The 26,486-nt window shown below is 34.0% G+C and overlaps 1 protein-coding gene across 2 annotated transcripts in view; it reads left to right on the forward strand.

Moving 5' to 3' along the window:
- The window catches only part of ELP4 (elongator acetyltransferase complex subunit 4), a 190,192-nt gene that overhangs the window by 59,441 nt on the left and 104,265 nt on the right, over positions 1 to 26,486 (forward strand). For both annotated transcript variants that reach the window (XM_080687426.1, XM_080687427.1), the window contains exons 8-9: positions 14,056 to 14,164; positions 17,261 to 17,367. In XM_080687426.1, the coding sequence (XP_080543552.1) occupies positions 14,056 to 14,164; positions 17,261 to 17,367 (216 nt within the window). The remainder of the gene's footprint in view (positions 1 to 14,055; positions 14,165 to 17,260; positions 17,368 to 26,486) is intronic.

Here is a 26,486-nt window from a genome sequence, read left to right on the forward strand (position 1 = left end):
AAAAAGATGGAAGCCTATTTCCTTACATATAATTGCAAGAAAAGAAAAACAGTTATGAAATAAATACGTGTGTTTTTTTATGTATTCCAAAGGGACCTATGCAAAGCAAGGGAAAAGAAAGAAACATTTTTCAAAAGCCATTTTAGGGGTGATCATCTTTATTACTTAGAGAAGAGACCCCAAACCCATTGTGAATGTTTGTGACAGTGCTTCCTCTAGCCCCAGTGTAAGGGACCAGCAGTAATATGATCAAACTACAGGCCCGGTGCACGAAATTTGTGCAAGGGGCTCGGCCCTTGCAGCCATGGCAGCTTGCCTTGGCCCTCACAGCTGTGGCAGTTTGCCTTGGCCCGCACACCCCGGCTTCATCCGAAAGGTCGTCTGGAAGGATGTCCAGAAGGACGTCCAGAAGGTCATTCGGCTGTCCGGTCTAATTAGCATATTATACTTTTATTATTATAGATGGCCTCAAGTCATCCTATCTCATCAGTGATTAAAAGATTTAGATGATAAGGTGGACTGGATGTCTGCATATCAGTATTGAAATTTTGAAAATTTATAGACATGTTTAAATCCTTATATAACTGGAAGAGATATAGTTTAAATTTTTGCTTTTGAAAATACCAATAAAGAGACTACTTTGAAATGGAAATAGAAAAACATAGGGTCAGACTTTGATGACTGCCACTTCCCTAGACAATTTTGCCTATTATAATATAGTAGTATTCTGACCCTAACATAAATTGAGCTGTAAAAAACAAATCATTTCTTTGCTCTTTGAACATGACACCTCACTATATATTTGTTTTTATATCAAAACTAGGGGCCCAGTGCACAAATTCGTGCACCTTGAAAGGAACTGTGGGCTGTGAGGCTGCACTGGGCACAGGGGTGGGTCTTGGCCCATCCTCTGCACCCCTGCCCGGCCCCTCCTACTGAGGCCCCTGGTCCCCTGTCTGCCAGCAGCCCTGCTCCCGCTGACGGCACCGGCCCCACTCACACCTGCTGACAGTGCTGAGGGATCAGAACCAGCAGTGGGTGCTAGTGGCAGCTCTGGCACCAGCTGCAGGTGTGAGCGGGGCCGGCGCCAGCAGTGGGTACGAGCATCGGGTGGGACCATGGCACGCGAGAGCAAAGAATTTTCAGTAACCACCAGACCCTCGCCCCGATGACAGCGACTGCCGTCCCACCTTGGTCTGGAGCCCCTGCTCACCTGCTCCACCATCCAGCCATGGCCGTTGTGTGCCATGTTCCGTGTTCTGCCGCCTGCTGCCCACTCCCACCATGTTCTGTGCGCGCCCCTTGGTGGTTAGCGCACGTCATAGTGATCAGTTGTTCGGTTGTTCCGCTGTTCGGTCTATTTGCATATTAGCCTTTTATTATATAGGATATTTAGAAAAAATATAAAACTTAATAGTTTTCTTAGACTAGTTATGATATAAATAGGGGATAACCCTAACTCTGAAAGACTGGTAAGGAAAATCACAACATTTAGGCTAAAGAAAGAGACTCAGAAGCAGTATGTTTATGCTGTTTTTAAAATCATACATCAACTTTATCTCCACTCTAACCAGTGCCATCCCTGCAAACTCCAAGTCAGGTTTAAATGGTGATTAATTGACTCAAGGAATTTAGCTTATTCATTCATCAAATAATTTATTGCAGGCACTGTTCTAGGCACCTATGGGGTTATAGTATGAACAAGAGAAGCAAAGTCTCTATCCTGTGGAGCTTTTTCAGCAGTGTAAAAGATAGCATGGATGGAGCAGAAAATTAGTATATACAGTATAGGTATTTGCACACTTGAGCTTAGAATTTGATAGTAAGGTGGTTTCTGGCAGAAAATAGAAATGCAGTTTAATATCCTTGGAAATTTTCATATAATTAAAACCCTATACATAATAGAATTGTGATACTTTTATTTGAATATGTTATATAGGGTAACACCAGCTTTAAAGTTATGTAAAATAGCTATATCTCTTAGACTGGTAAAACAGCCAATCGTTGCTCTTTAGTTATTAGCATTCTGTCAGACTTGTACAGTAATGATTAGTTACCCTTTATTGTACTTTTGGCATGCTTCCCATGTTTAATTTTATTGTAGGAAAGGAACACATAGTTAAGGAAATTATAAAGAGGATAAAAAGTTAAAATAAGGAAAATAATGAGATAGAGTCAAAACTGACTTTAACTTATTGATATTAATAAGACTTTTGCAAGTAGAATGAAAAAGAATTATTTTAAAATTTATATTGTGTTCAGCCTCACAACTTTGAACTTGAATTTGTTTTTTACTTCTTTTGGGTTAAAGATTATCTCCATAACAGCACAGGAAAAAGTAACAAGCATGTGTTGAAACAAATGTATAAAAATAAATTCTAAGTATCTGTTAAGAAAACCCTAAAATTAGTCATTAAATATGTCTTAAAAATATATGTAGCCCTAAACAGTTTTCCCTGTGAAGTAGTAGTATTGCTCATATTGTCTCTTTCTAGAATATAGTTTTAGTATCTGCCCAAAGACGTTGCATTAAAAATGTATCTGAAAATGGCCAAGATAAGCACAGACTTTGTTACGTGCTGAACTGTGGATTTAAGTGTCATTCGAAGGAGCAGAACTATGGACGGCTCCCCTATATTCCAGCATTACTCCGTTCCCAGATCCCTGCTGTGTCGTTGTTCTACTCGCCAAGAAGCCTGTTAAAGAGCCCCCCAGAGCATGTGTACAGCCCTCCATGTTAATAGTTAATTGGTGAGGATGGCAAGATGAGAGGACAGCCGAACATGTGGTCTCTCAGACTCAAGCAGTAGACAGACCTTTAGTTATAATAACAGCAGCTGCTCACATTCTCACAACTCAACTGTTCAAAACTGTTGTCAAGTGAAGGTTGTGGATTGTGGGGGAGAAGGGTGGAAGGAACGTTTACTTCTAAGAAAAATAACTACAAACCTGCCTTGAAACTCTTACGACATATTATCTTATGTATGAGAATATTATTTCAACTTTTTAAAACATAACTATAAATTTCTATATTAAAGGTTGTGATATTTCAGCTACATTGGGCATTCTGTTGCTTTCCCCCCCATTTGCTTTTAGAAACAAATGTTTGTGTACTCTTTGAAATTTTTTTTAAAAATTTATTTTTCGATTGTAGTTGACATACAATATTATATTAGTTTCAGGTGTACAACATAGTAATTAGACATTTATATAACTTATGAAGTGACATACGGTATTATATGCTAAGTGAAATAAGTCAGACAGTTTGAAAGTTTTTAATGAGGTGTTTTGTTTTGTTTTATAAATCATTATCTTTGAAGCAATTACAGTAGGATACTGTTTGATATACATATCTAGCAAGATATAAAACTGTGATTTTTTTGGTCTTAAAAATAAGAACTAGCTTACTGTTAGTGAATTTGTAGTCCACCCTCAAGTTATACAAACATTTTGTGTCTTCTAAATTAATTTTATTTTCAATTCCCAGTGACAGTTGTGTGCTTGGGAAAAAATGGTGACTGATAACATTTATTCTTTTTGGAAACAAAAACTAAATTTTATACCTTATTATGATTTCATTAGCAAGGTAATTGGGAAATACATTTCCCCTAGTTTATGCATCTTATTTACACAATCTATGACAGGTTGTTGTTCTTGATTTGTATTTTTTATTCATTAAAAGCAATATTATCTGAAAATGTCAGGGAATATTGAAGCTCTTAGAATTATAGTTAAAACGGAAAGCTTTTTTAAATACCTTTCTCATAGTTTTCTATTCAGAAGAAAATTTACTTCTTATTTTTGCTAATCTATTCTGTCATAGTCTATACTTTTAGGAAATTATAAACATAAACAACCTATTAAATTTCTCCTTAACTATAGCAACACAGGAAAGTAACCTTCTTTGACATTATTGATAATAAGATATGAAATAACATTTTCTCATTCTAGAATAATTTTAAATATTGTCAACATTTAATGTATTTAGGTACAGAACATTAGTTGGTAAACTATTTAAAGTTTCTTTTAGTCATAACATTTCAGATTTTAAACTGGGCTGTAGCATATCTTTATTGGTCATCATTGGCACTTGGTCAGTTAATAGCCTTATTAAGTTTTTATTATATAACCAGTGTTTTTCAACAATTTGTCCTGCGCAACTCCCCCCACTCTCCCTCCAGCTATCTTATTGAAGAAAACTGTTACCAGCATGTTAGCTTATACCTAGGAAAATTTTTTTTCTAAGGAAAGCAAGAAGAAAGGCCTTATTATAATGTCTCTTGAAAACTGAATAAGGTTTTATTTAGTGTGTTATTTTAATTTATACATAGTATTTTCAAATTAATCTTCTACAATATTAATTATATTATAGCTTTGAACCCACTAAAGTGAATGATACAGTATCTTTCAACATAGAGAAATTCAGAACAAACCTTTTCACATCCATAAACTTTTGTGTTCATGCTGAGTATTTTAGCAGCTAAACTCTAAGTCAAGTAATGAACTGCTTTAGAACCAACCACTAATATGGGATTACGAAATGTGGACTACAGTGGCCTTGTGAATTTCTCTCAATGTGAACTCTTTTATTATTAAAACTGTGGACAATTGCATGGTGAAGGAACAGCAGTCCTTTGTGAGTTCGTAACTATAACGTTTTGGAAAATGTTTTTAATTGCTGATATGAGTATCATTATAGGAAAGCATAACACTACCTCTGTCATATAACTTAACCTATTTAAATGGTCTTTTTAAATGTAATGAGAATATTTAAGAATGAAATTTACAGATTTAATCTCTTGATCATAACTATAATTACCAAAGGATAAAATTAGACATCCTGGCTGTCAGTTTTTCATGAATTCCTTAAAAAAAATGATATTCTCAACTGAGAATCTGCCTTTAGTTTTTCTAGCTCTCTCAACTACTCTGAAATACATTGTAAAAAATTGACTTTTAAAAAGTTTTTAAAGAAGCAATGTTAAAAAAATGAACTGAATCATATTAAACTATTTTAACTATACACCATATTTGTCAAATTCCAGTTTCTGAAAATTTAGTAGCTTCATGTGAGTCTAATGAGTTGTAAACAAAATCTGTTTTTCTTTGCAATAACAAATAGAACTTCGTTTCAGCTCTGCTGCTGAAGGCTTGGGATCTATGTTTTTATAGCTGCAGTGTTTCTTCTCATCATATCATGTGCCTACTATCTGATTTATTTTTTAAATCTAACCTTAGCTTATGTGCATTATACATGCATACCTAATTTACTGTCTTTGTCAAGAATGTTTGAAACTTTTATATAAATAGACTTCAAATTATGTATAAGTTTCTGTCTATATAGAGCATTAGTAACAGTATGTGTATCATTTTACCTTAGTGTAAATATGCATATTAAATAAGAGCAGGATATTTTAAATTGTCAATATGATAAATGTGCATCTTTAAAAGAAAAAAATTACCATTTAGAAACCTTTGTTATACTTAATCTAAGCAAAACATATCCGGTAAGCCATAGAAAGAAAAGATTTTTTAATGGTTTTTTGCTTTCACTAAAATAATTTTGTGATGTTATAGTTCACATTGCAGTTCATACTATAGTTCCTTTTAGTGATTATGGTTGTTAAAGTATTATTTAGAGCCAGAATTTTCAAATGGATCGATAGGAATAGGGAAATGTCTCATCACAGTATGGAGACTGAGTCATCTGTTTGGGCATATGGAATCTTTGGCTGCTGGACGGCATAGTCTTTATAACGCCCAGTGTCCAGGCACGGGCACAACTGTTCTGTGGGCGGAAGCAGGGAGGGACCTCTGTGTTCAGTTCACTAGAACATGGTAGGAGAAAAAAGCAGGGAGGGACTTTAACATTTTCGTTACAGGCTGTCCTCTACTACATCGCCTTTCATGTACAGACAAGAAATACAACTTCATTTAATTTTGCATTTATTTTACAGATGATATTTCTAAGCTTTTTATCTTTGGTGTTACAAGCTATCTGAAAAATACCCATGAGAAAATATAGGTTTATTTCTATTTATATACTTGGATACGTACCTTCTCATAAAGATAGATGACTGTCTTCAAAACAGGATGACACTTATTTCTTCGTGTTGAGTCAAAACGTGCTTGTAACTAATTAGAATTAAAAATTGTTTAAGTATCAGGTCATATATTATATCCTAATGTTATGTTGTAGCCCTTTGCTATTAATTACATTATTATTACTATATAAAGAGTCCCTGCTTCTTTAATAATGTTTTCGCACTCTATGTAGTTAATCTTTAATGTTGGGAGGACAGGGAAGAGATTAAATTAGCCTTGTAACCTCTTTCTCTTCTAGGCTGATGATGGAAAATAAAAGCTCATAGCTACAAAATGTAACACTTAGAATTAATATTTAATTAGATTAGCAAATTGTACACTGTGGCTGAAAGCTTCCAAAGAGTTGTTAGTGCCACAATTGACCTACAGGTTTAGTAATAACTCACTTCTAGAAGCAAGTGCCAGTTCAGCATAGTAGAGCCACTGTAAGAAAGTCCTGAGAGATTAAAATCAGCAAACCAAATGGCAGGCAGGGATTCCTGGGATGGAGCCTTCTGGAAAGCTGGGAGCTGGAATAGCTTTTAAGCCAGGATTCAGATGAGAACAGTGGGTGAAAAAGCTGATCCCTCCTGTTCTGGGAGCTTCTGGTTGTAGTCCAAAATCTTAGAACAGATTTTTACTAAATGTTTTTGCTGAAGCTATTAACTTACATTGAAAATCAAATATTGAATAATTTTTCTGTGAAATTTAACAAATGTTTGTGTAAACATCAGTTCTTAATTTCTTACATATTAGTACATAATATCTGTAAACTCAGATCATTAGATTATCAGATAAGTTTGGCGCTGTACATCTATGCTCTTTTGCTGTGACATGCTGTTTCCTTGTTCCCTGTATAGTTGATTTATATGGTTCATTTCTATATTATTTCATTACGGGGCATTATGCAGAGCTAGAGAAAGAGATTCTCAAGTCTTTAGCCCAAGATTGTTTTTTCCTTCAAGAATGTATATATATTGAAAAATATAATTTGGTCTTTAATTTTAAAGACCTTATGTTATAAAAGCAACGCTACATTTGCTTATTTTTATGATGCAATTAAATTACAAGATAAATAATTGGATCTCCTGGTGAAACACTGGATCCTTATATTTCTGACGACTTAATCTGGTGAAAAATAAAGTACCATGAGTTTGAAAACATGCAAGCACAGAGCAGCCAACTGAAGGAATACGTTACATAATTTATTGGTTATATCTTAAATAATTAAAGGAAAGCTCGTCATTAGTTAAAAATTCAAGCAGGTGAGAGCCTTGCCAGCAGAGGGAGTAGTCCTGTCTTCCGTCAGGTTCCCATCATTTTCCCACCTGCCTCAGCTTTTTCCCAGCCAGTTTCCCATCTGGACCTGGCTCTGTCAGCCTGTTCCTGATGACAGGCTATAATTTTATACACAATATGGGATTATTCTAAGCTGATTTTAAACTTTACTATCTTTAACCTACCACTGCATCACGAACATCAGCTGGATGCTCTGTTTGATATTTGGATATCTGCAATTGTTTTTCCGGGCAGGGTATGTGTGAGCTTTTGGACATCTGTGAATGGTATTTTAAAGATTTCAAGAGTAAAGTAGAAAGCAACAAATTTCTGATTTAGGAAGTTACACCATAAAACATTTTAAGCCAAAAAAACAGACAAATTTCTATATGAATAATTTCTATAATATGAAACTAGAATATGTATAGTTTATGAAAATGCCTAAAATTAACTTAAAATATCATACTTTGTTTAGCCTATTTATTGCAGTATTTTGTTCATCCCATTTTATAAGCATTTTAAGAATGTAAGATTGTACAAATGTTTTATAAAATAAAACTTACAAAGAAAACTGATATAAATAAATGTTCTGCAAAGCATATGGTGTTTGAGACCAGTGTAAATGTAAATAATGTTTCTGAAAGTGTTCTTTTAAAAATGCTTGTTTTAAAGAGCCAACATTTTCATACCAAATTTACAATACCAAGTATTTGATCAGATAAGAGACACAAAACGATGTGGCTCCATTGCTTAATCCTAGCAAAATTTGGCAACTTACTCAGCAATTTCTTTTGCCCTTGAGTTTAAGTATATTTACCATTAGTTCCTTTGTAGATATGTTCTAAGCATTAGAAAATGGAATCAGAATGTGTTTGTTTTATGATTTCCCTACGTGAATGTCAGCTTACCAAAGTTTCTCTATATTTTAAAACTAACTGTGTATGACTTTGAATAAAGCTCAGTGTTAAATGTGGAAAGATTTAATTTAATACCTTCCTTAAGGTATTAATATTATTATTAATATTACAAATATGTACTAGTATAATTTTATTTGATGCAAGTATATTCTTCCTTAAACTCAAAGTATTTGAACAGCTTTATTTTTCCCACTATTAAATTTTTTAAATAAAATAAAAATCTAATTCACAGAAATAAGTGATAACTCTGAGCAAGAAAAGGGAAAGGTTTATAAAAAATTACAAACAGTAAAAATAATTTTGTTATGTCATAGTCTCTATTTCTATAGGATGAAGGACTTAGTAAGTATGGGAAAACTAATACATCATTTAAAAATCTCTAGATTTATCCTTTTATCCAAGTTAATTTTTAAATTACATGACAAAGCATACACTTTAGTCTGATTGTGTTCCTGTGCATATTATTTTTCAGAAAATGTTATAATTTGAGTTGTTGAGTACACACACACACACACACACACACACACACACACATCATGGAATGTAATAGGGTCAAACATTAAGCAACTTAAATATTTCTTTAACTTTTCAATGTTAACTTACTCATGCTTTTGTGCTATGTATCCCAAATTGGATGTGTGTGCCATACTCAGTGGGGACTTTGCCCTTCATACTGTATGTTTGCTGTCTTTCCTAGTTGAGTAATCCAAGAACTTAACTCTTATTTAAGGCATTGCATGAATGCTTTACGTTATTTGGTTTATTCCTTTCAAGCTTCTTGATAATTAAGTGATTGGTTAATTAATTTTTAATTCTCTTGTTAATTTTTTCCCAGGAAGTATATTTGTTTTGTTATGTACTAAATCTTTTATATTGTTGAGATAATTAGGTCCAAGAAAGTTTAAGGTATGGGGTATTCTGATTGTTACTTGGCTGCTCTAAATAGGTATCTGAACTATTTCTATTAAAAAATAGAGGGAGCTTTATATGGCAGTAGTTGAATTTTTATCTCTTAACAAAGTTCATGGTGTTGGCTTAATGAGTTTTTAATTGAAAGGGAACATTAAATTAATCTTCCTTTATTTAAAATCCATTTAGTGAATTTGATGTGTCCTAGTAAAAAGTGGTTACCATTCTATAAAAGCAAACAGGAGGCATTCTATGAAACCAAAACAGGAACAATCAAAACAAAATCTCAAGTTTTTGTGAAATTGGACTTGAAAGTAGACAACTGGACAATCTGATTTGCCTTTTTATTTGTAATAGCATTGACATAATTTAAACTTAAATAATTAAGAAATTACACTGCAACAGAACATTTTAAGAGCCTTTTATGTAACTTAATACAATGCTATTTGAGTCTGCCAGCAAACTCTTAAAACTCCTGGACACTGGCTCTCTTCTCTCCTGGCTTCCCTCCTAGTCATGTCTTGGCTACTATCCAGAGCTGACAACTTTCACCTAGGAGCGAAGAGAGATTTGTCTAATATCAGAAGGATTTTTGAGCCATCCTAGACTTTCACATCCAGATGGGCAAGGAGGAGAGATGGCAGTGTCATTGTACATGCCTGGGTGATGTCATTATGCCATGCATTCAGTATAATCATTAATTTACTCATACTGGTGAATCCAGAAATGTCCTTATTCAAATGTTCCTTATTGGGAATTGTAAAGTAACAAGTTCAACATTTTAAAAAGTTACATTCAGATGTATGCCTGAGTAACTGATGAACATATCTTTGCTTCTCCATTTTCAACTACATATACTGTAAGCTAAGAGGTGTGTGTTGGCTAATCACATAAAAACTCTTAGAATCTGTTAGGATGAGAATGTGAAAGTGCTAGTGTTGAGGCCTCTGCTCAGATCCTTATGCTAAAGCTTTCTGAGCATTGCGGGTTATATTATGACAATTTATTGTCCACAGTGTACTAGTATTCCTCCTAAAGTGCATTGTAATTGATATTTTAAGGACTTTTTTTTTTACAATCATTAATTTTATATTCCTTCAAGTAAATTCACCTACCTTTTATCTAAAAAAACCATTTGGTATTAATATTATAATTTGAAAGACCTTTTGACAACAGTGGTTTTAAGGTATGATTACATCAGTAGACCATACTCTTTATGAATCATGGAGGTACAGAAGTAATCTGTAACACAATTTTAACTTTTTAAAAAAATATGTACATTTACATACCCAAATATTTTTCATGCTTTTACAGATAATTGGAAGATTATATATCTTTAATTACAATAAAGTTGGGCTCTTTGATGTTATGTAATTTCCAATGTTTTTGATTCTATAGACATTTTTCAGATATCTTTACAAATTTCACAATTAATCTAGTTTGCCACATCACATAAACTACTGTGCAGAAAGAAGTAAGGTCATTGTTAAATATAAATTATTTTCTGTTAATGGTATGATTAAAAGCTTATTCTTGTGCAAATACTTCATTAAAGCTTTAAAATAGAATTTAGTTGGTAAGTTAATGACTATAATATAAACTTATGGAACTTAAAATATATAACAAATGAAATATATGTTATGAAATTTTGAGATTTGAAATCTAGGTTATACACATCTTTTACATTTGGAATTCTTTAGTTTTCCTCTGCAAAATGGAAATTAATTTTTTGTGTCCTACAAACTACCTTAAAAAGACCTATAAAGTTGATAAATATTACAGTGTTAAATTGGTTACTAATACATTTTAAGGTTAAATTAAGGAAGAAAACCCTCTTTGAAATAAACAAATGTCAGGTTGACCATGTAAATACACAGGATGCTACTAGAATGGAAGACTAATCCCATCCTTAAGTCTCATAGTTTCTATTATTCATATAATTGAGAAAGCCCGAGATTTTATATCAATGAAATCCTAAATATTTGAGTTCTAACAAAAACTGGCTTTTATCATTTTAGATTCAGATATTTAGATACAAAGGCTTAGTCTTCTATTTATAAATAAAAGGAAATCTGACCTTGGGCATAGCCTGTAAAACTACACGCTCCCCCCACTCCCCCGTAGCCCTCCAATAGCCTTTTTAAGTGCTTGTTCATCAGAGGGTCCATGAGAAGAACACTTGTCCCAGTGGAGTTTATCCTAAAATGAAATAATAAGAGCCTTCTGGTTGTTATCTAAGATTCTTCTTAATGGGAGAACCACATGGTTATTCTTCATCTCTCACTCATTCTCACCCTCCACAACCAACCCAGCCACACCCCACCCCCACCCCAACATTGTTCAGTACTCAGCACAATGAATCATTTTCAAGTTGACTCATTGTGAGCTGTCTCCCAGCTGTTGGAATGTCTGGCAGACATTTCTGTTTGGGTGAAGAATAACTGGCTGAAACCCAACCTGGATGAGTTTGATATAATGGTCTTTGGCTAAAGAAATTTTGAGAGGAGCATATTCTGAAATCCCTGTTATTCCTGGAGTAAGACCGTCCCCTGTGACACAGAACTGAAAGTAAGGAATCAATCTGATTATTTTCTCACCATTGAGTGAAAAATTGCCTTAGAAAAAACGGGCATTTCCAAATTTTGTTTTTTTCTATACTTGGTGCTCACATGATTGAAAGTATTAAAGGCAATGAAGAATAACTATTTTTACTTCTTCCTTTTAAGGGCACTAATTCAAAGGCTGAAATATCCTTTGTATAGCACACATTTCTACCTATGGGGGAGTTTCAAGTACAACCCTTGGTGTGAGTTAAACAGTCATCCTATATAATCCTATATAATAAAAGGGTAATATGCAAATAGACCAAATAGCAGAACAACCGAACAACCAATCAAAGTGTAATATGCTAATGATATGCTAAGGTTGCTCGACTGCTCGCTATGACGTGCACTGACCACCAGGGGGCAGATGCTCTGACCGGTAGGTTAGCTTGCTGCTGCGGTCTGGCCAGTTGGGACTGAGTGAGATGGGCCGGACATGCCCTGGAGCCCTCCCACAGTCCCTCCCCGGTCAAATCATGCACCAGTGGGGTCCCTCAGCCTGGCCTGCACCCTCTCGCAATATGGGACCCCTTGGGGGATGTTGGAGAGCCGGTTTCAGCCCAATCCTGCAGGCCACTCCCTTGGGAGGGCGCCAGAGGCAGGGTTCATGGCTGGTGAGCACTGCTGTGGTAGTGCGAGCCTCTCCCGATCGGGGACTGTTAGGGCACGAGCCTGCGGCAGGCACAGTGGGGCTTGGATGAACAGGAATGGCAGGTAGGAGCTGTAGGTGGCATTAGACTGTGGGTTTTGGGCCAATCCCTGCAGGCCACACAGAGGGACCCCACCCGTGCACGAATTCGTGCACTGGGCCTCTAGTTTCAACATAATGTTTAGTGACAGGGGCTACTATGTACTTCATGCTGAGTCTGGTAACATCAACCAGCCCTCTTTTATTTTTCTTTCTTATACCATCTTCATAAGAGGACTTCAGAAGCAGAGGAATACCAATAGACTTAGTAGTCAATCACTTTCAGAAAGTGAACATCTTTGCCAAAACCGATTTGGCTCCATGGATAGAGCGTCAGCCTGCGGACTGAAGGGTCCCACGTTCGATTCCGGTCAAGGGCATGTACCTTGGTTGCGGGCACATCCCCAGTGGGAGGTGTGCGGGAGGCAGCTGATCGATGTTTCTCTCTCATCGATGTTTCTAGCTTTCTATCCCTCTCCCTTCCTCTCTGTAAAATATCAATAAAATATATTTAAAAAAAAAAAAGAAAGTGAACATCTTTGGCTATATTTGGACTTTTCTCTAATAGGGGACATGGCCTCTGACTAATAAATGTTCTTGACTGTTTTACATTTCTCATCCTTTTTATAAAGATTAGTTTTAAACTGGTGGGCATTACCAGTGTGTAAAGTGGAAGTTTCCAAATGATAAAATTTTACGAACAGTACTTTTTTTTAACTTATCGAGCTCTTCATAACAAATATTTTTCTGGGATGTTATAGCTTATATACAAGTTTTCTGACCTACCAGCCTGTCAGATTAAAAGAAATGAGGGCTTTCTATCAAATAAAATTATTCAAGAAAACTTATAAGCTATTTAATGATTATACTGTAAAGCCATGAAATTCTGGGTATTTTAGAACTTTTGCTACTTTAAAATGTGACTTTTTAAGGATGTATTGTTTAATAATACTTTTGGTTCATATCAAAGTGAGTTGGAAAAGGAAGGGTAGGCTTCTAGTCTAGTGATAGTTGCCTACCATCTTTTCTTTGTCTTTATTGCTATACCAGAGCCAAATAGCAGCATCTGGAAAGAGAAAATAGAAAACTCCAGAGCTAGCCACGCTGCAGCATTTTAGCTGGATCTTTCCCTGTTTCTAATATGAGAGATGACCTCAGCTGGTTCAGGGCTGGGACCTGGTCCCATTTGACAGATGACGGTGGGGTCTTTACTTATACATTTACTATACTGTCTACTGCTCTCGAATCCTGATGTCCATCACATTTTACAATGGCCAATGGCTAATGTAATTTGAAAAATAATAGTATATGAGTATAAAGGTATCCTTGCCCCTTAAGATAAGAGAAAAATAATTTATATTTTCTACCAAAACTAAAGTATGTCCTTCCTCAGTTCTTGGATTTAAAATAGAATATTTACATGTATTCATGGAATTTTCAATTAAGGACATATTTTCATCCAGTTTTTGTTATTAGTCTGTCTCCTCTACAATTTGTCATTGAGATGGCTTGATGGTATTGTATACAGGTCATATTTTTAAACATAACATGAGAGTTTTGTTTGCTTGTTTTTCAGAATAAAGCAATTATTGCTCGTATTACAAACTTGTCAGATACAGTCATCCATCTGGAGTCCTTTTTTGGTTCTAACAGAGAAACCAACCCATTATATAAGGATTATCATGGTAAGCAGCACCTTCATGATGAGAATAGCATGTCCTGGTTCCTTCTAAGGTACCTGGAAGCATCTTGTCCATTCGTAATACCTACTGTCCAGTGGCATGGATTCTATTTTGTAATACATCTGTTAAATGTTTTCTACTCGTGGCCAGTCTTCCTTGGCAGCTTGTCACCAAAGGACATTAAGACTACAGACAATGGTAACTGTTTGAAAGGAGTCACCCAAGTGCTAAGGCATGGCGCAGCCAAGTGTGCATTGTTGTCCCGATGGCTTGAACTTGCCATGAAATCAGTCATACTTATTAGCCATGTTTGAAATAAGTATATTAATTGTAATAATAGCAGCTTTGTATAAGGGTTTATACTTTACAGAGCTTAGCTGTATAATAAATAAATAATAAAATTTGCACTGCATTATGTTTTAAAAATCCTAGTTAGTCACATTTCCAGAAAGTAGGCATCTTTGAGTATATTTGGACTTTGCTCTACTCATTTTGTTGTTAGTTTGAGTTATGAACAAATTTTAAAATATCATTATCCTAGTATATACACAGGTCAATTAATTAGTCTTTTTAACTTATGTGTTTTTAAGCTTTTTTTTAAAATATATTTTATTGATATTTTACAGAGAGGAAGGGAGAGGGATAGAGAGTTAGAAACATCGATGAGAGAGAAACATCGATCAGCTGCCTCCTGCACACCTCCCACTGGGGATGTGCCCGCAACTAAGGTACGTGCCCTTGACCGGAATCGAACCCGGGACCCTTCAGTCCGCAGGCCGACGCTCTATCCACTGAGCCAAACCGGTTTCGGCTGTTTTTAAGCTTTTAGTAATATCTTAGTCATTTGGTTGATTTGGGGATTTTTGTTAAAGGTTCTTACATAGAACTTTAGCAATAGGAAAGGTTTAGTAATTATGCATATCTTAGCTCTAAACTGAATATGGAGTGTGATGAATAATAGATTTTTACCTATTTACTTATTCTGAATAAATGTTAATTATTGCTGTTACTGTTGTGGAACTACTATACTTACATGGAAACCTCTAGTCTGATGCCTGAATAGCTTATTTGAAGTCTGCTACAAGATTGTGCAAGGTTGATTGCAGACTATGGCAAGCCCAGTCTACAAATAAAAGGTTACATGATTGCCACTGCTTTGAAGAGTCAACATACAACCTTTAAAAAATAAAATAACACCATCAGGTGTGTGTGTTTTTTAAAGCCTATAAAATGTGAGCTGTGAACAAAAACTACATAAAATAATTTGCCTCAGGATCATTTAATTGCTTAAGTATGTGTCTGATATATGCCCAGACCCTATGTAGAATTCATGTAATATAGTATTGTCATTATGATAGGAAGAGAGCTATTAAGATTAAACTCTTTTTTATTGAGCTATAATTGATATGTAACATTTTATTAGCTTTAGATATACAACATAATGATTTTATATATGTATATATTGAGAAATAATTACCATAATAAGTTTAGTTAACATTCATCACCACACATAATTCCAATTTTTTTTTTTTTGTGATGAGAACTTTTAAGTAAATCTACTCTCTTAGCAACTTTCAAATATACAATTCAGTATTGTCAACTATAGTGACCATGTGGTACATCACATCCCCAGTTATTACTTATTGTATAATTGGACATACTATTTCTTTAACTTATCATATTTCTATTTTCTTTTAAAACAACCCAAATTGAAGAGTAAACTTGGTAAAATTATATTTTATATTCTAAAAAAACTTAATTTGATTAAAACATTTCAGGGGTTGAAAGACTATGACTTTTTGTGCTGAAATTTCTGAACTGGTAAATGATTCCTCACAAATTAATGAGTAATTCTGATGACCAGTGAAGTTTCTATTAATAAGGGCCTGAGGAATCATTCCTTCATTCTGTAAGGCTTCCTGATTTAATAGTTAGCTAAACAAGCACATGCAAGTTTAAAATGAAAAATGTGCAAATCAAAGTATGGTGTGCCTATTTCTAATATATTTTACTCAATAGCTCTGCATGAGATATTTTTAATTTGTATCTAAACTGTATTTTTAATATCTTTTAAAGTAACAAAATATAAATTGGATATTTTAGTGAATTATATTTGAAAGGGACATTTCTAAAGTTAAGCACCTAGAGATATATCATTAAAACTAATACATACATTACTAAGCCTTCAAACACACACAAAACTCTATACTAGAGAAGCAGTTCTATAAATAAGATTTATCTACTTCATTCAAATCTGGACTTGCCTTCTTGCCCCATGTTTAGGGATCAGTGTCTTTGGGATAGTGATTTCTAAATATGGGCTGAGTCAGGCAGAGAGACACACTGAAGAATCTTCCACATCTTCATCTGTGGCAAACAACCCCTAGTTTAGTCAGGAACTGTATTAAGCTGCACAGAAGCCATCCAGTGCCCTTGTCAGAAAAAATTAGCAAGTGTTTCTACTGACAAGAGGCCAAAGCTCACGGTTTACCTAGCTCCTAGCACTGTTACAAAGCTCATAGCAGCTCCAGGAAGGTCTAGCATGCCCCAGAAATGAGTGTCTTGGGATGGCTTAGGGGTTAATGTTTGATCCTAGACTGTGCTCTAAAATGTCGTTTTCTTCAATGGTTTGTTCCAGTCATTAATAAGGTACAAAATGGAATACATTTCATGAGTGTTTACCTGGTTATGGGTAACCCATAAGCCTTGTTTTGCTGGCTGCTTACTGGTGCATTTAATAAAATAGAGATCACCCAGTGGTGCCGTGGGCAGCATGCAAGGTGATAGCCATATTTGCTTACTGTAAATACAAGAGAAAATCACACACAAACCGGCTGTAGTTTTGACAAGTAGTAAGATCCCTCTTTGCATCTGTACTTCTGTACCAAAGTACAATTAGTTTTCCTCGCACAAGGATTTCTGTTTATCTTATTCTGCTTGATTACTTGAATATAATCACACCATTTGCTTCATTGCTCCTGGTAGTAAGCTCCAGTTTTAAAAGGGAAGGATGCTTGTGTATAAATTTACAGGATTCTGCTGTAACACTCTCATTTATGCATCCAATGACTGCGTTTTAATTTTTTTCCTTTCCACAAGGTTTGATTCACATACGTCAGATTCCTCGGCTTAATAACTTGATGTGTGATGTGTCAGATGTCAAAGACTTAGCTTTTAAGTTGAAAAGAAAGCTATTCATCATTGAGGTAAGAGAATTTTTATATTTCAGTTTACAGTTTTGAGGTAAGTATATATATTATTTCAATGAAATTCTTAGATGGTTCATGCTAAATATTTTTTCTATGCTAACTATTTTTAAATTCTTTTGATGCAATAAAATAATTTTAGACTATTTTATTTTTTATTTTATTTTAATGGCATATTATTAGAGTATATAGGAAAATGATTTTATTTTAAATATCCATTTAAAGTAAGCTCCAAATTTACATGAATATGACATGCATATTTTCAAGGCTTTCAAAGGCATATTTAATTAAATGTTAATGAGCTGTGCTTATTTGTATGTGGAATGTGAGTGCTAGCCACAATTGTACCTGGCTAGGAAAAGAGGATCCTATCTACCTTCTAAAAGCTGGTTTTTTATCAGTAGTGGAGTCACCTTTCTGCTTTCCGTGCTGAATAAAACAAAGTACTCGCTCTAATTTACACCACTATCTTTGAGTAAATTTTCCACAAAACTGAAACTTTTTGTGTGACCTCTCTGCCAGTAATAGTGACAGAAAGTGGTAGTACAAAAGATTTATTTCAACTTAATCTTGCTAAAGAGCAAATGAACGTAGCACTATTAAGCAATTAGGGTTGATGTATTTATTAACGAAATAAATGCTCAGAGAGAGATGGCTTTTGGGTGATGTGATAGTTATCAGTATAGTCGGTGCCATTTTTTTAACAAAGACATAAAACAGCCAAGCAGCCTTGACAAACCATTTTGTTTAATCTCTTTTCAAATGAAAAGCTCTTAAGCAGGCCACTTGTCTTAACTGCTTGAAACCATAAAAAGAGAGAATTGCCACCAATAAATTAGCATATTTTTAACTTCATCACCAAATGATGGTCAATGTGGCTTGGCACTGCTTTGGTGTTTGGGACTTCACCCTGAAGTGACCACTTTGGCCCTTTTTTGACCCTCTGCCCTCTTTAGCTGGCCACTTGATAAGGTAACTTAATGGTTCTCTCTCTTTTTCTCTTTCCCCTCACATTTGCAAGTAGCACTAACCTATAAATCATTGTAAGGGCCCTATCCAGTGACAAATTAATGTGCCCTCCTCCTAATTAATGGTCATCAATGTCCTTAATTATCTAATCCTATTGAGAGCAGTTAATAGTTAATCAGGCAGCCCGTTCTTCAAGCAGGTCATCTCTGCAGGAGTGTTAGAAGTTTCTCATCTGGGGATGCTCCTTCAAAAGCCACTTAAAGCCAAAAGAACTGGAGTGCAGAAATGCTGATTCTTGAGCTAATTTGCTTTAGTTCTCCAAGAAAACCATTGAAAGGGAATCCAACACTGTAATTGTTCAAGCATTGTTTTAGTTGTTCTGACAGAATATTGAGAAATTTACCATAATATATAGTTATAAATATAAATGTGAAGTTGTAGTTGTTGATGTCACAAAGAGAGCATGCCTTATCATTTTCTTTTAGATGAATTTATATTTTTAATGAAAGACATGTGTGTGTGTTTTTCCCGTGTGACACCTTTCTCTTCAGATGAGTATTCTGACAACCAGGTCTAAGGTATCATGTCTATCACCATAAAAATTAAGCAAGAAGATTCCTTGATGATAAAAATATTACACCTAGAGAAAAAGTAGCACAGTAGTTGAGTCATGTTTATTCATTCTCTCTGTCTCCCCCCCTCCCCCCCTCTCCTCCTCTCTCTCTCTCCCCTTCTCTCTCTCTCTCCCCCTCTCTCTCTCATCCCCCCCCTCTTTCTCTTTCACACGCACACACACTATATTATTTGGGGGGTTAGAGGGTAGACATAAAGTACTTATATAATGTCAAGTGAGACCTTTCCTCTAAATAACTTTAGGTTCTAATAGTGACTACATGTTACCATTGAAGCTAATGAAAAGTCATTTATTAACCACATGGGTTTCTTTCTGTTCCATTTCCTTTTTTCTCTTCTTACTAGTATAAAACTAAAAGAACCATTATAATTGGTGACCCTGTAGTTTAGAAGCAATATATGAAAACAAAACTACATTGGGGTTTTTTTTAAATTAATATTTAATACAGTCAATCAAATCCTTCATATTTTTTGCTTATAACCTAATTAATAAGTGTTTGTGTGTGTGTTTAAGTTTATATATGAATAAGTATATATATAAATGTACATATATACTTATGTACATAAACTTATTCTACATAAGTTACTTATGCCATGAAATTCAATTTGGTGGTTAGAAAAATATAAAGAATTAAACAAACCTAATAAAAGTACAAATAGTTATAGTTATAATTGTATAAAATCATGTGATTGGTGTAAAATTAAATGCTTAAATATAGCATTGTACATTATAAAATGCATACCCAATTAGATAGCAATTCCTTGGTGATATATTCTAAACACTGTTGAAACAAGAGGACTTTTTTTATTGGGGGAAAAAAATACCTACCAAGTGGCAATGTTTTAATACGTACAACAAATAAAAGGTTTTTTTAAGAAATTGCCCTGGTATTTTAAAAAATAAAATGTATACTTTACTAGTCTATAAAATCTGAGATAATAATATTCCAGGCATTGAATCTGCATCTTACTCTTAGAAGGGAAAGGTAGTTTAGCAGGTTAAGCAGATATAACGTTTTTTATTCCATACAGGTAAATTTGTTACATGTTGGAATTTACTGATAATCACAAGGTCTAAAAAGACAGCATGGCCAGAAGTAAGGGTGCAAAGAAACAGGCAGACACTCTCATCTGTATTTTTAGGGTACTTTTTCTTTGATTTATTACATCATTGCCCTTTTATGTATTAAAAAACTGAATATTTTTTTTTTTACTAATGCCATTAAGGGCCTTTAACAAGTAGAGCAACTTTAACTAGTAGTCTGCAGTTTCTTTGAATGATTTGGAGAAAGCAACAGAATATTTCTTTCTTCTTGGAATGTGTATTGGTATTGTCCAGATTCAGGTGAAAGCACTTATCTGATCATAGTAAATTTTTACTAATACCTAATATTCATCAACTATGAATCCCTATAAATTAATCCCTCTTTAAAAAAAATTTGTAGCAGAATCCTATATAGTAAAGACACTGAAATCCTGGCATACATTCTGGATAAGCAAAAGAGAAAGTTTAAAGTTGGCTCAATAAAAGAAGTTAAAAGAAGCAGTGTCCAATTTTCCAAAAATTGATAATTCTTATAAACTGTACATGGTAACTCTCTAACATATTTGATTATCCACAGTATACTACTTAATCCTTTGTCTTACCACATAACCTCCATTCAATCATGGCAACCATTTATTATGCCTTTATTGTGTAACAGGTACTATACTGACTTATTTATATTTTCTATATAGTGATTAAATATTTTATAAAGATAATTATAACTAAGATATAATACTAAATATACAGAAGCTATCTTTTTTTCATTTTATAACTGTCCTAAAATTAGAGAAACAAAAATTACACAAATTGAAAAATACAAGTATAAGTAGTTATTTCAGCTTGGAAGCTGTGTGCCCAAGTTATGCATCTTACGGAACTTTACAGGGAATGAGGAGGCAGTGTTTATAGCTCACTTGGCCAGTGGAGTTTATATAATACCTAAAGCTGTATTATTTAAAATATTTTTAAAACTCTATAATTTATATTACATGCATTTCAGCAAATATTTTATACCTACTAGTACTAAGTATATGACTCTGATCTTAATTTTGGTAGTAGATATAAAATAGGTATTATATAAACTCCACTGGCCAAGTGAGCTATGAGCACTGCCTCCTCATTCTCTGCAAAGTTCTGTAAGATGCATAACTTGGGCACACAGCTTCCAAGCTGAAATAACTACTTATACCTGTATTTTTCAATTTGTGTAATTTTTGTTTCTCTAATTTTGGGGTTATCATTAACCAGTTTTTTTCTTTATATTAGTCATTATGATATTATAATAAGTAAAATTTCATAAAATTTGAAATGCGGTGGTATTAATTTGATGACATGACAGGAGCAGCATTTTACTTGGATTTAGTAGTGTTTTACTATTTTGATGTATTGTTCAGGTTGAACATATCTTAATATATTCTAGTAACTGATTTTCTAATATAAGTGATAATAATGTATTATCACATTGGTTACAACCTCTATCAAGGTTTGGATAGTGCGACAGTTTTCCAGATCTAAGATTCAGTGTTTTTAAGTTCAAGTCAGAAAGTATGGTTACTGAGTTAAGCTGAAATATACCAAAGATATATACTGTTCTCTGCAAATTTTCAATATAAGGATAAATAATACTTATGTAAGCTTAAATTGGTCCAAAAACAGTAATTATCATAAATATTGTATCTATGTGGGTCTTATATACTAAATGAATATTGATAATTTAGTAAATCAAGTTTACTTAAGGTTATCTTATCATACTGTACCCATAATTCAGAATATAGAACCTCAGTACCTCTTTAATCACAAAAAATTTTTACTCACAGAATAATAGATCAACCAGTATTTATTAAGTATCACTATTTTTTATGCACTTACCTAGTAGATTCACTCTTAAGTATTAAAACCAGAGTAGTATATGCATCAGTATAAATTAGCTTTATAATCATACTACAGTGTACTTGATATAATTCAGTAGAATTATTTAAAATTATTAAATATTGGTAAATCATAAACTCTTGCAAGCTACAAGGGTGTCAGTCACTGTGACAATGTTGGACAATAGAGTGTTGCATGATATCTTTGGTTTTAGGTTTCCTTACTTCCCTACATTTTGTCACAGCCTTTCCAACTTTTAAATGGGAAGTAGAAAGGTGACTATATGTTTACAATATCTAGAGATAGAGTGGAGGGATAGTGAACTTATTTGTCAATTCACAGTTTTGTCACTAAAGTATAATAATAGAAATGCAAATGTCTGGCTCAGGAGCATTATTAAGTTGCAGCATTATGGACTACATAACCCAAAATACCTTTTCTGATAATGATGCCCTCCACAAATATTGGTTGGTATTTCAATTCCCAGATATACTACAGTTAACAAGAGAAAATCGAAGTAGAACATAGATCTCTCTGGATGAAATCATTTGTCAAAAATAGATCCAAATTAATATTATTTAACAATGAAAATGCCATTTTCTAGGTGTTTACATTTAACATATTCATTATATTACCATTCCCATATTTATACTTTAATTCCCAAGTGACATAGACATACAGTAATGTCACATAGGTTTCACAGAATCTCCAGAAGTTGGTTTAATACTATGCTTGATATATTTCACATGTCGTAGCGAGCCTATCAAAATTGCATACCACCTTAAGGGGAACCCAGTTTTGAGACTCGTCTAATCCTATTTTTTCCCACTTTGGAATCTTAATTAGAAGAGATAAGGGAGAAAAAAAAACATCATTTAACTAAATTATTGTCTTGAATCTGTAGCAAAAGGTATAATCCGCAATTGGGCCAATTAGTGAACCCCATAGTTAGCTATGCTGCAGCGAACAATTTGATTAGATCTGACACCATCCTAGTTCCCACTGTTGTTTTGCCAGGTATGATGGTCAGACTTCAAAGAGCTTGAGGCATCAGCAGGGCAAGGTTTGGAGGCCAGCTTAGGTCCGGTTGTTAATCTCTCTGCTAAAACCACAGCGGCTCTCACACAAAACAAGCTTACACGACACAATCATGCGGTATTAAAGTTAGGGTTGAGTCATGCCAATTTGCCTTTGATTTTTTGATGATTGACCAAAGATGGCTACATGACTAGACACATGCTAAAAGTATCCTGATTAGGTAAGTTCCCAAAATATATGAAGTTTTTTTTAACTTCCTATATAAATGTTGTGAAAGCTTATTCCCTTTAATCAAACTTCCAAAGTAATGGTACTGTATCAGGGGAAATGAGTATTTCTTACTAGCAGCCTGAATCCTGAACTTTCCACTTAATACTTCATACAAATGTTTCCTTACATTAATAATTCCTAAAGGAGAATTTAAAAGGAAATTGTTTCTAAGTGGTAAGCTTTTTGAAAGTCTATTAAGCACCTTGAAAGAAATAGAAGGAAAAAAAAATTTTCCCTGAGTCATTTATGTTCACTGGCAATTTTTCTGAAATTTCTTTATAATTATTTTCCACTTAAATGTTGAGTAAAGTGCCCTTCCAGGATGTGATTGCATAAGTGTTCTTTTCTCTGCATTCTGATTTGCTGGAACATTGCGGTAATGGTGACATGTTTCCATTCTGAGGAGAGCCCAAGGCGGCGTTAGTGTTATTCCGAGTGATTGAAGCTGCCATCTTGCTGACTTTCCCTTGGGCAGCATCAGGCCTGTTTGCTTTTGTGTTCATTTCACATGCTTCCTGTGAATTTGGCTGGCAGAGCGTCATTGCTTCATTTAGCAAGAAAAAGAAATTCATGTTTGGCTATTATATCTCTCCAAGTTTCTGTATGGTCACCAACATCGAAGGTATTAAACTTAACTGTTTTATTCTTGACATTTAAGGAAAGCATATATTTGAATAGCAAGGTGGTTACAAAAAGCACAAGTCAAATATTTAGAATCTTTGAAAACAGTCTTCAGTCCATGAGTCTCTCTCTCTCTCACAAAGATCCTCTGGTAGCTGTAGTACAGTAATCTCACCTTTGAAACCAGGATGATAATAGATTCATCACCAACTAATGAATGCAAAGAGAAAAAGAGCTCTCCTTTTAAAATGCTGCAAATGCAAACATTTCTCTGTGCTGCGTGATGTGGCTCCAGGAAAATTACATTGCAGTAGTCCAATAATTTTCTTCAAGCCTTTGTAGAACTACTGTAGTAGAATTCGCCCAGCTTCCATGATACTCCTTGAATCATTTCCTCCCACAGTGAGTTATTTTTCTGTCGAAGGAAGTAAGAAAAAGAGAAAACAAATAATGATAACAAATCTTGGCTGTCTCATTTCATCAGCTAGATGGTAAGAATGTGTATTTTACTAATATATTCTGCAGGATGCCTAGAAGAGTAACAAATACAGTATTGAGTTTAATAAATATGGTATCCATATTTGTGCTATGTGATACCACATATGTTGTTGATATAGGTAGCTTTACAGGTGTTTTGTACCAAAATATCCTCACTTCTTCCTCCATATCTTTGCATAGCTGATGTCCAGAATATTCATCCTTCCCATCCCTTCATGACTTCTTCTCGTTGGATTGTAGGTTAACTATCTCAATCTCTTTCTTAGAAATGTCGTCTCCTACTAACACATCTGAAGTATTCACTCAGTTACCTGATGTCATGTACTTACTCTATTTTAATTCTCAGTATAGCACTTATGTATTATATAGTTGTTTACTAGTTAATTTGTTTATTTTTCCCAACCTCACTCAACCGCATCTGTTGTAACCTTCACAAAAGTAGAGACATAGTCTGTCTTATTTGCAGCTAAATTCTAATAAGCACATATAGTAGGTGTTACATAAATATTTGTTGTTAAAGTACTATTTTTAAAGTAACTCATGTCTACCCTCAAGGTATTTAAAAACATACCTTAGGTATCTCATTTGATTGTGTTGGGTGCTTTCACATACATGACCATATTTCATTCTTATTTGAGCCTCACAGAGACCCTTGCCATAGGCATTACTAAACACATTTTTTTTAAAATTCATCTTTATTGTTGAAAGTATTATAGATGTCCCTCTTCCCCTCCCTATTGACTCTTTCCAGCCCATTCCAGTCACCTCCACAGGCCTTCCCTGCACTACTGTCTGTCCATAGGCAATACATATATGCATATAAGTTAATTCGTTTATTTCTTCCCACCTCCCCCCATTCCCTTTGAAATTACTGCACACATTTTAATGTAAGGAAATATAAGTAATTCTATAACCCTCCCAAAGTCATAGAGCTGTGTTTAGAGCCAGGATGAAATCCACATCTCTGACTCTATGAGCAGAATTACCCTGGAAAGTTAACATGTTCAGGAGCTCTGTTAATTATTATTATTTAAAAATAAAACATTTATTGAGTGTTTGACAGGGGTCTGGGACTAGTGCAAGTGCTTTATAGCCATTACCTCATAGATTTCATAACTACCACGTATCATTATTATCTACATTTTATGAATCAGGAAACAAGATTCAGAGAGACCAAGCAACTTACCTAATCCAAAGTCACAAAGTTAATCGCTGACAGACATGACACTTAAATTCAAGTCTGTCTTATTCCAAAGCCTGTGCTCTTTAACCATTAACTACTCACCATACCCCAAGATGTACTACCATCTCAGTTTCAGTACAAAAGCCAGAAGGCCTCTGCCATGATGCATTCAAACAAACAAACAAAAAACTCCAAAAAAAATGTATCCTAGCAAGCATTTCTACTCTATTTTAATAAAATACATTATAAAATTCAGATTGGCTTACTCATAGTTTCTCCCTTATATAACATTTTGCTACGTATATAGATATGAATATGTTAGGGTGGCAGAATTGCTTTTTCTTTATTTTTTACTTATTTTTGGTATGTGATAGCTATTTTTTAATTTAAAAAATTAATTTTCAGAAAATATAATACTATACCCAGAAATACTATCCACTTTTGTAAGACTTCTGGATTTTTGCTGCATAAGGTAGGGAAAGTATTCTGTACAAACAGACATAGTTCCCTTGTTCCAGTCAACTACTTTGATGTGGTTCAAAAGTATACCAAATTTAATTACTATTATTAAATTGTATATTATTATTATATTATTATTTTATTCATGTAAGTTCTACATTCAGGTACTTTTGCAAATATTAATTAGCTCATAGACAGTTGCTGTGTTTATATTTTATTTCTTGTAGTTTTTAAGTTGTTTTAAAAGTATCTTCTTTAGAGCATCAGACATTAATTCAATTTTTTAAATTTCTAATTTTGCTTCCCCTTTTATTAAACTAGTTCTAATGAAGATTTGATCTATTCATAGTAAAACCTATTTTCTGTTACAAATGTGTGTTTTTTTATTGGAAGTTCTTTGAATATCATCTACAAGCAAAATTAAACAGTAAATCTTATGATTGCAAAATGTTTTCCTCTTTTATTCATTAATTTTACTAAAAATGTTTCCTATAATTTAATAATAAGAAGAAATTGTGTTACTCATTAAGAAAA

This window comes from Plecotus auritus (genome assembly GCF_963455305.1).
Source record: "Plecotus auritus genome assembly, chromosome: 9".
NCBI classification, from domain to species: Eukaryota; Metazoa; Chordata; class Mammalia; order Chiroptera; family Vespertilionidae; genus Plecotus; species Plecotus auritus.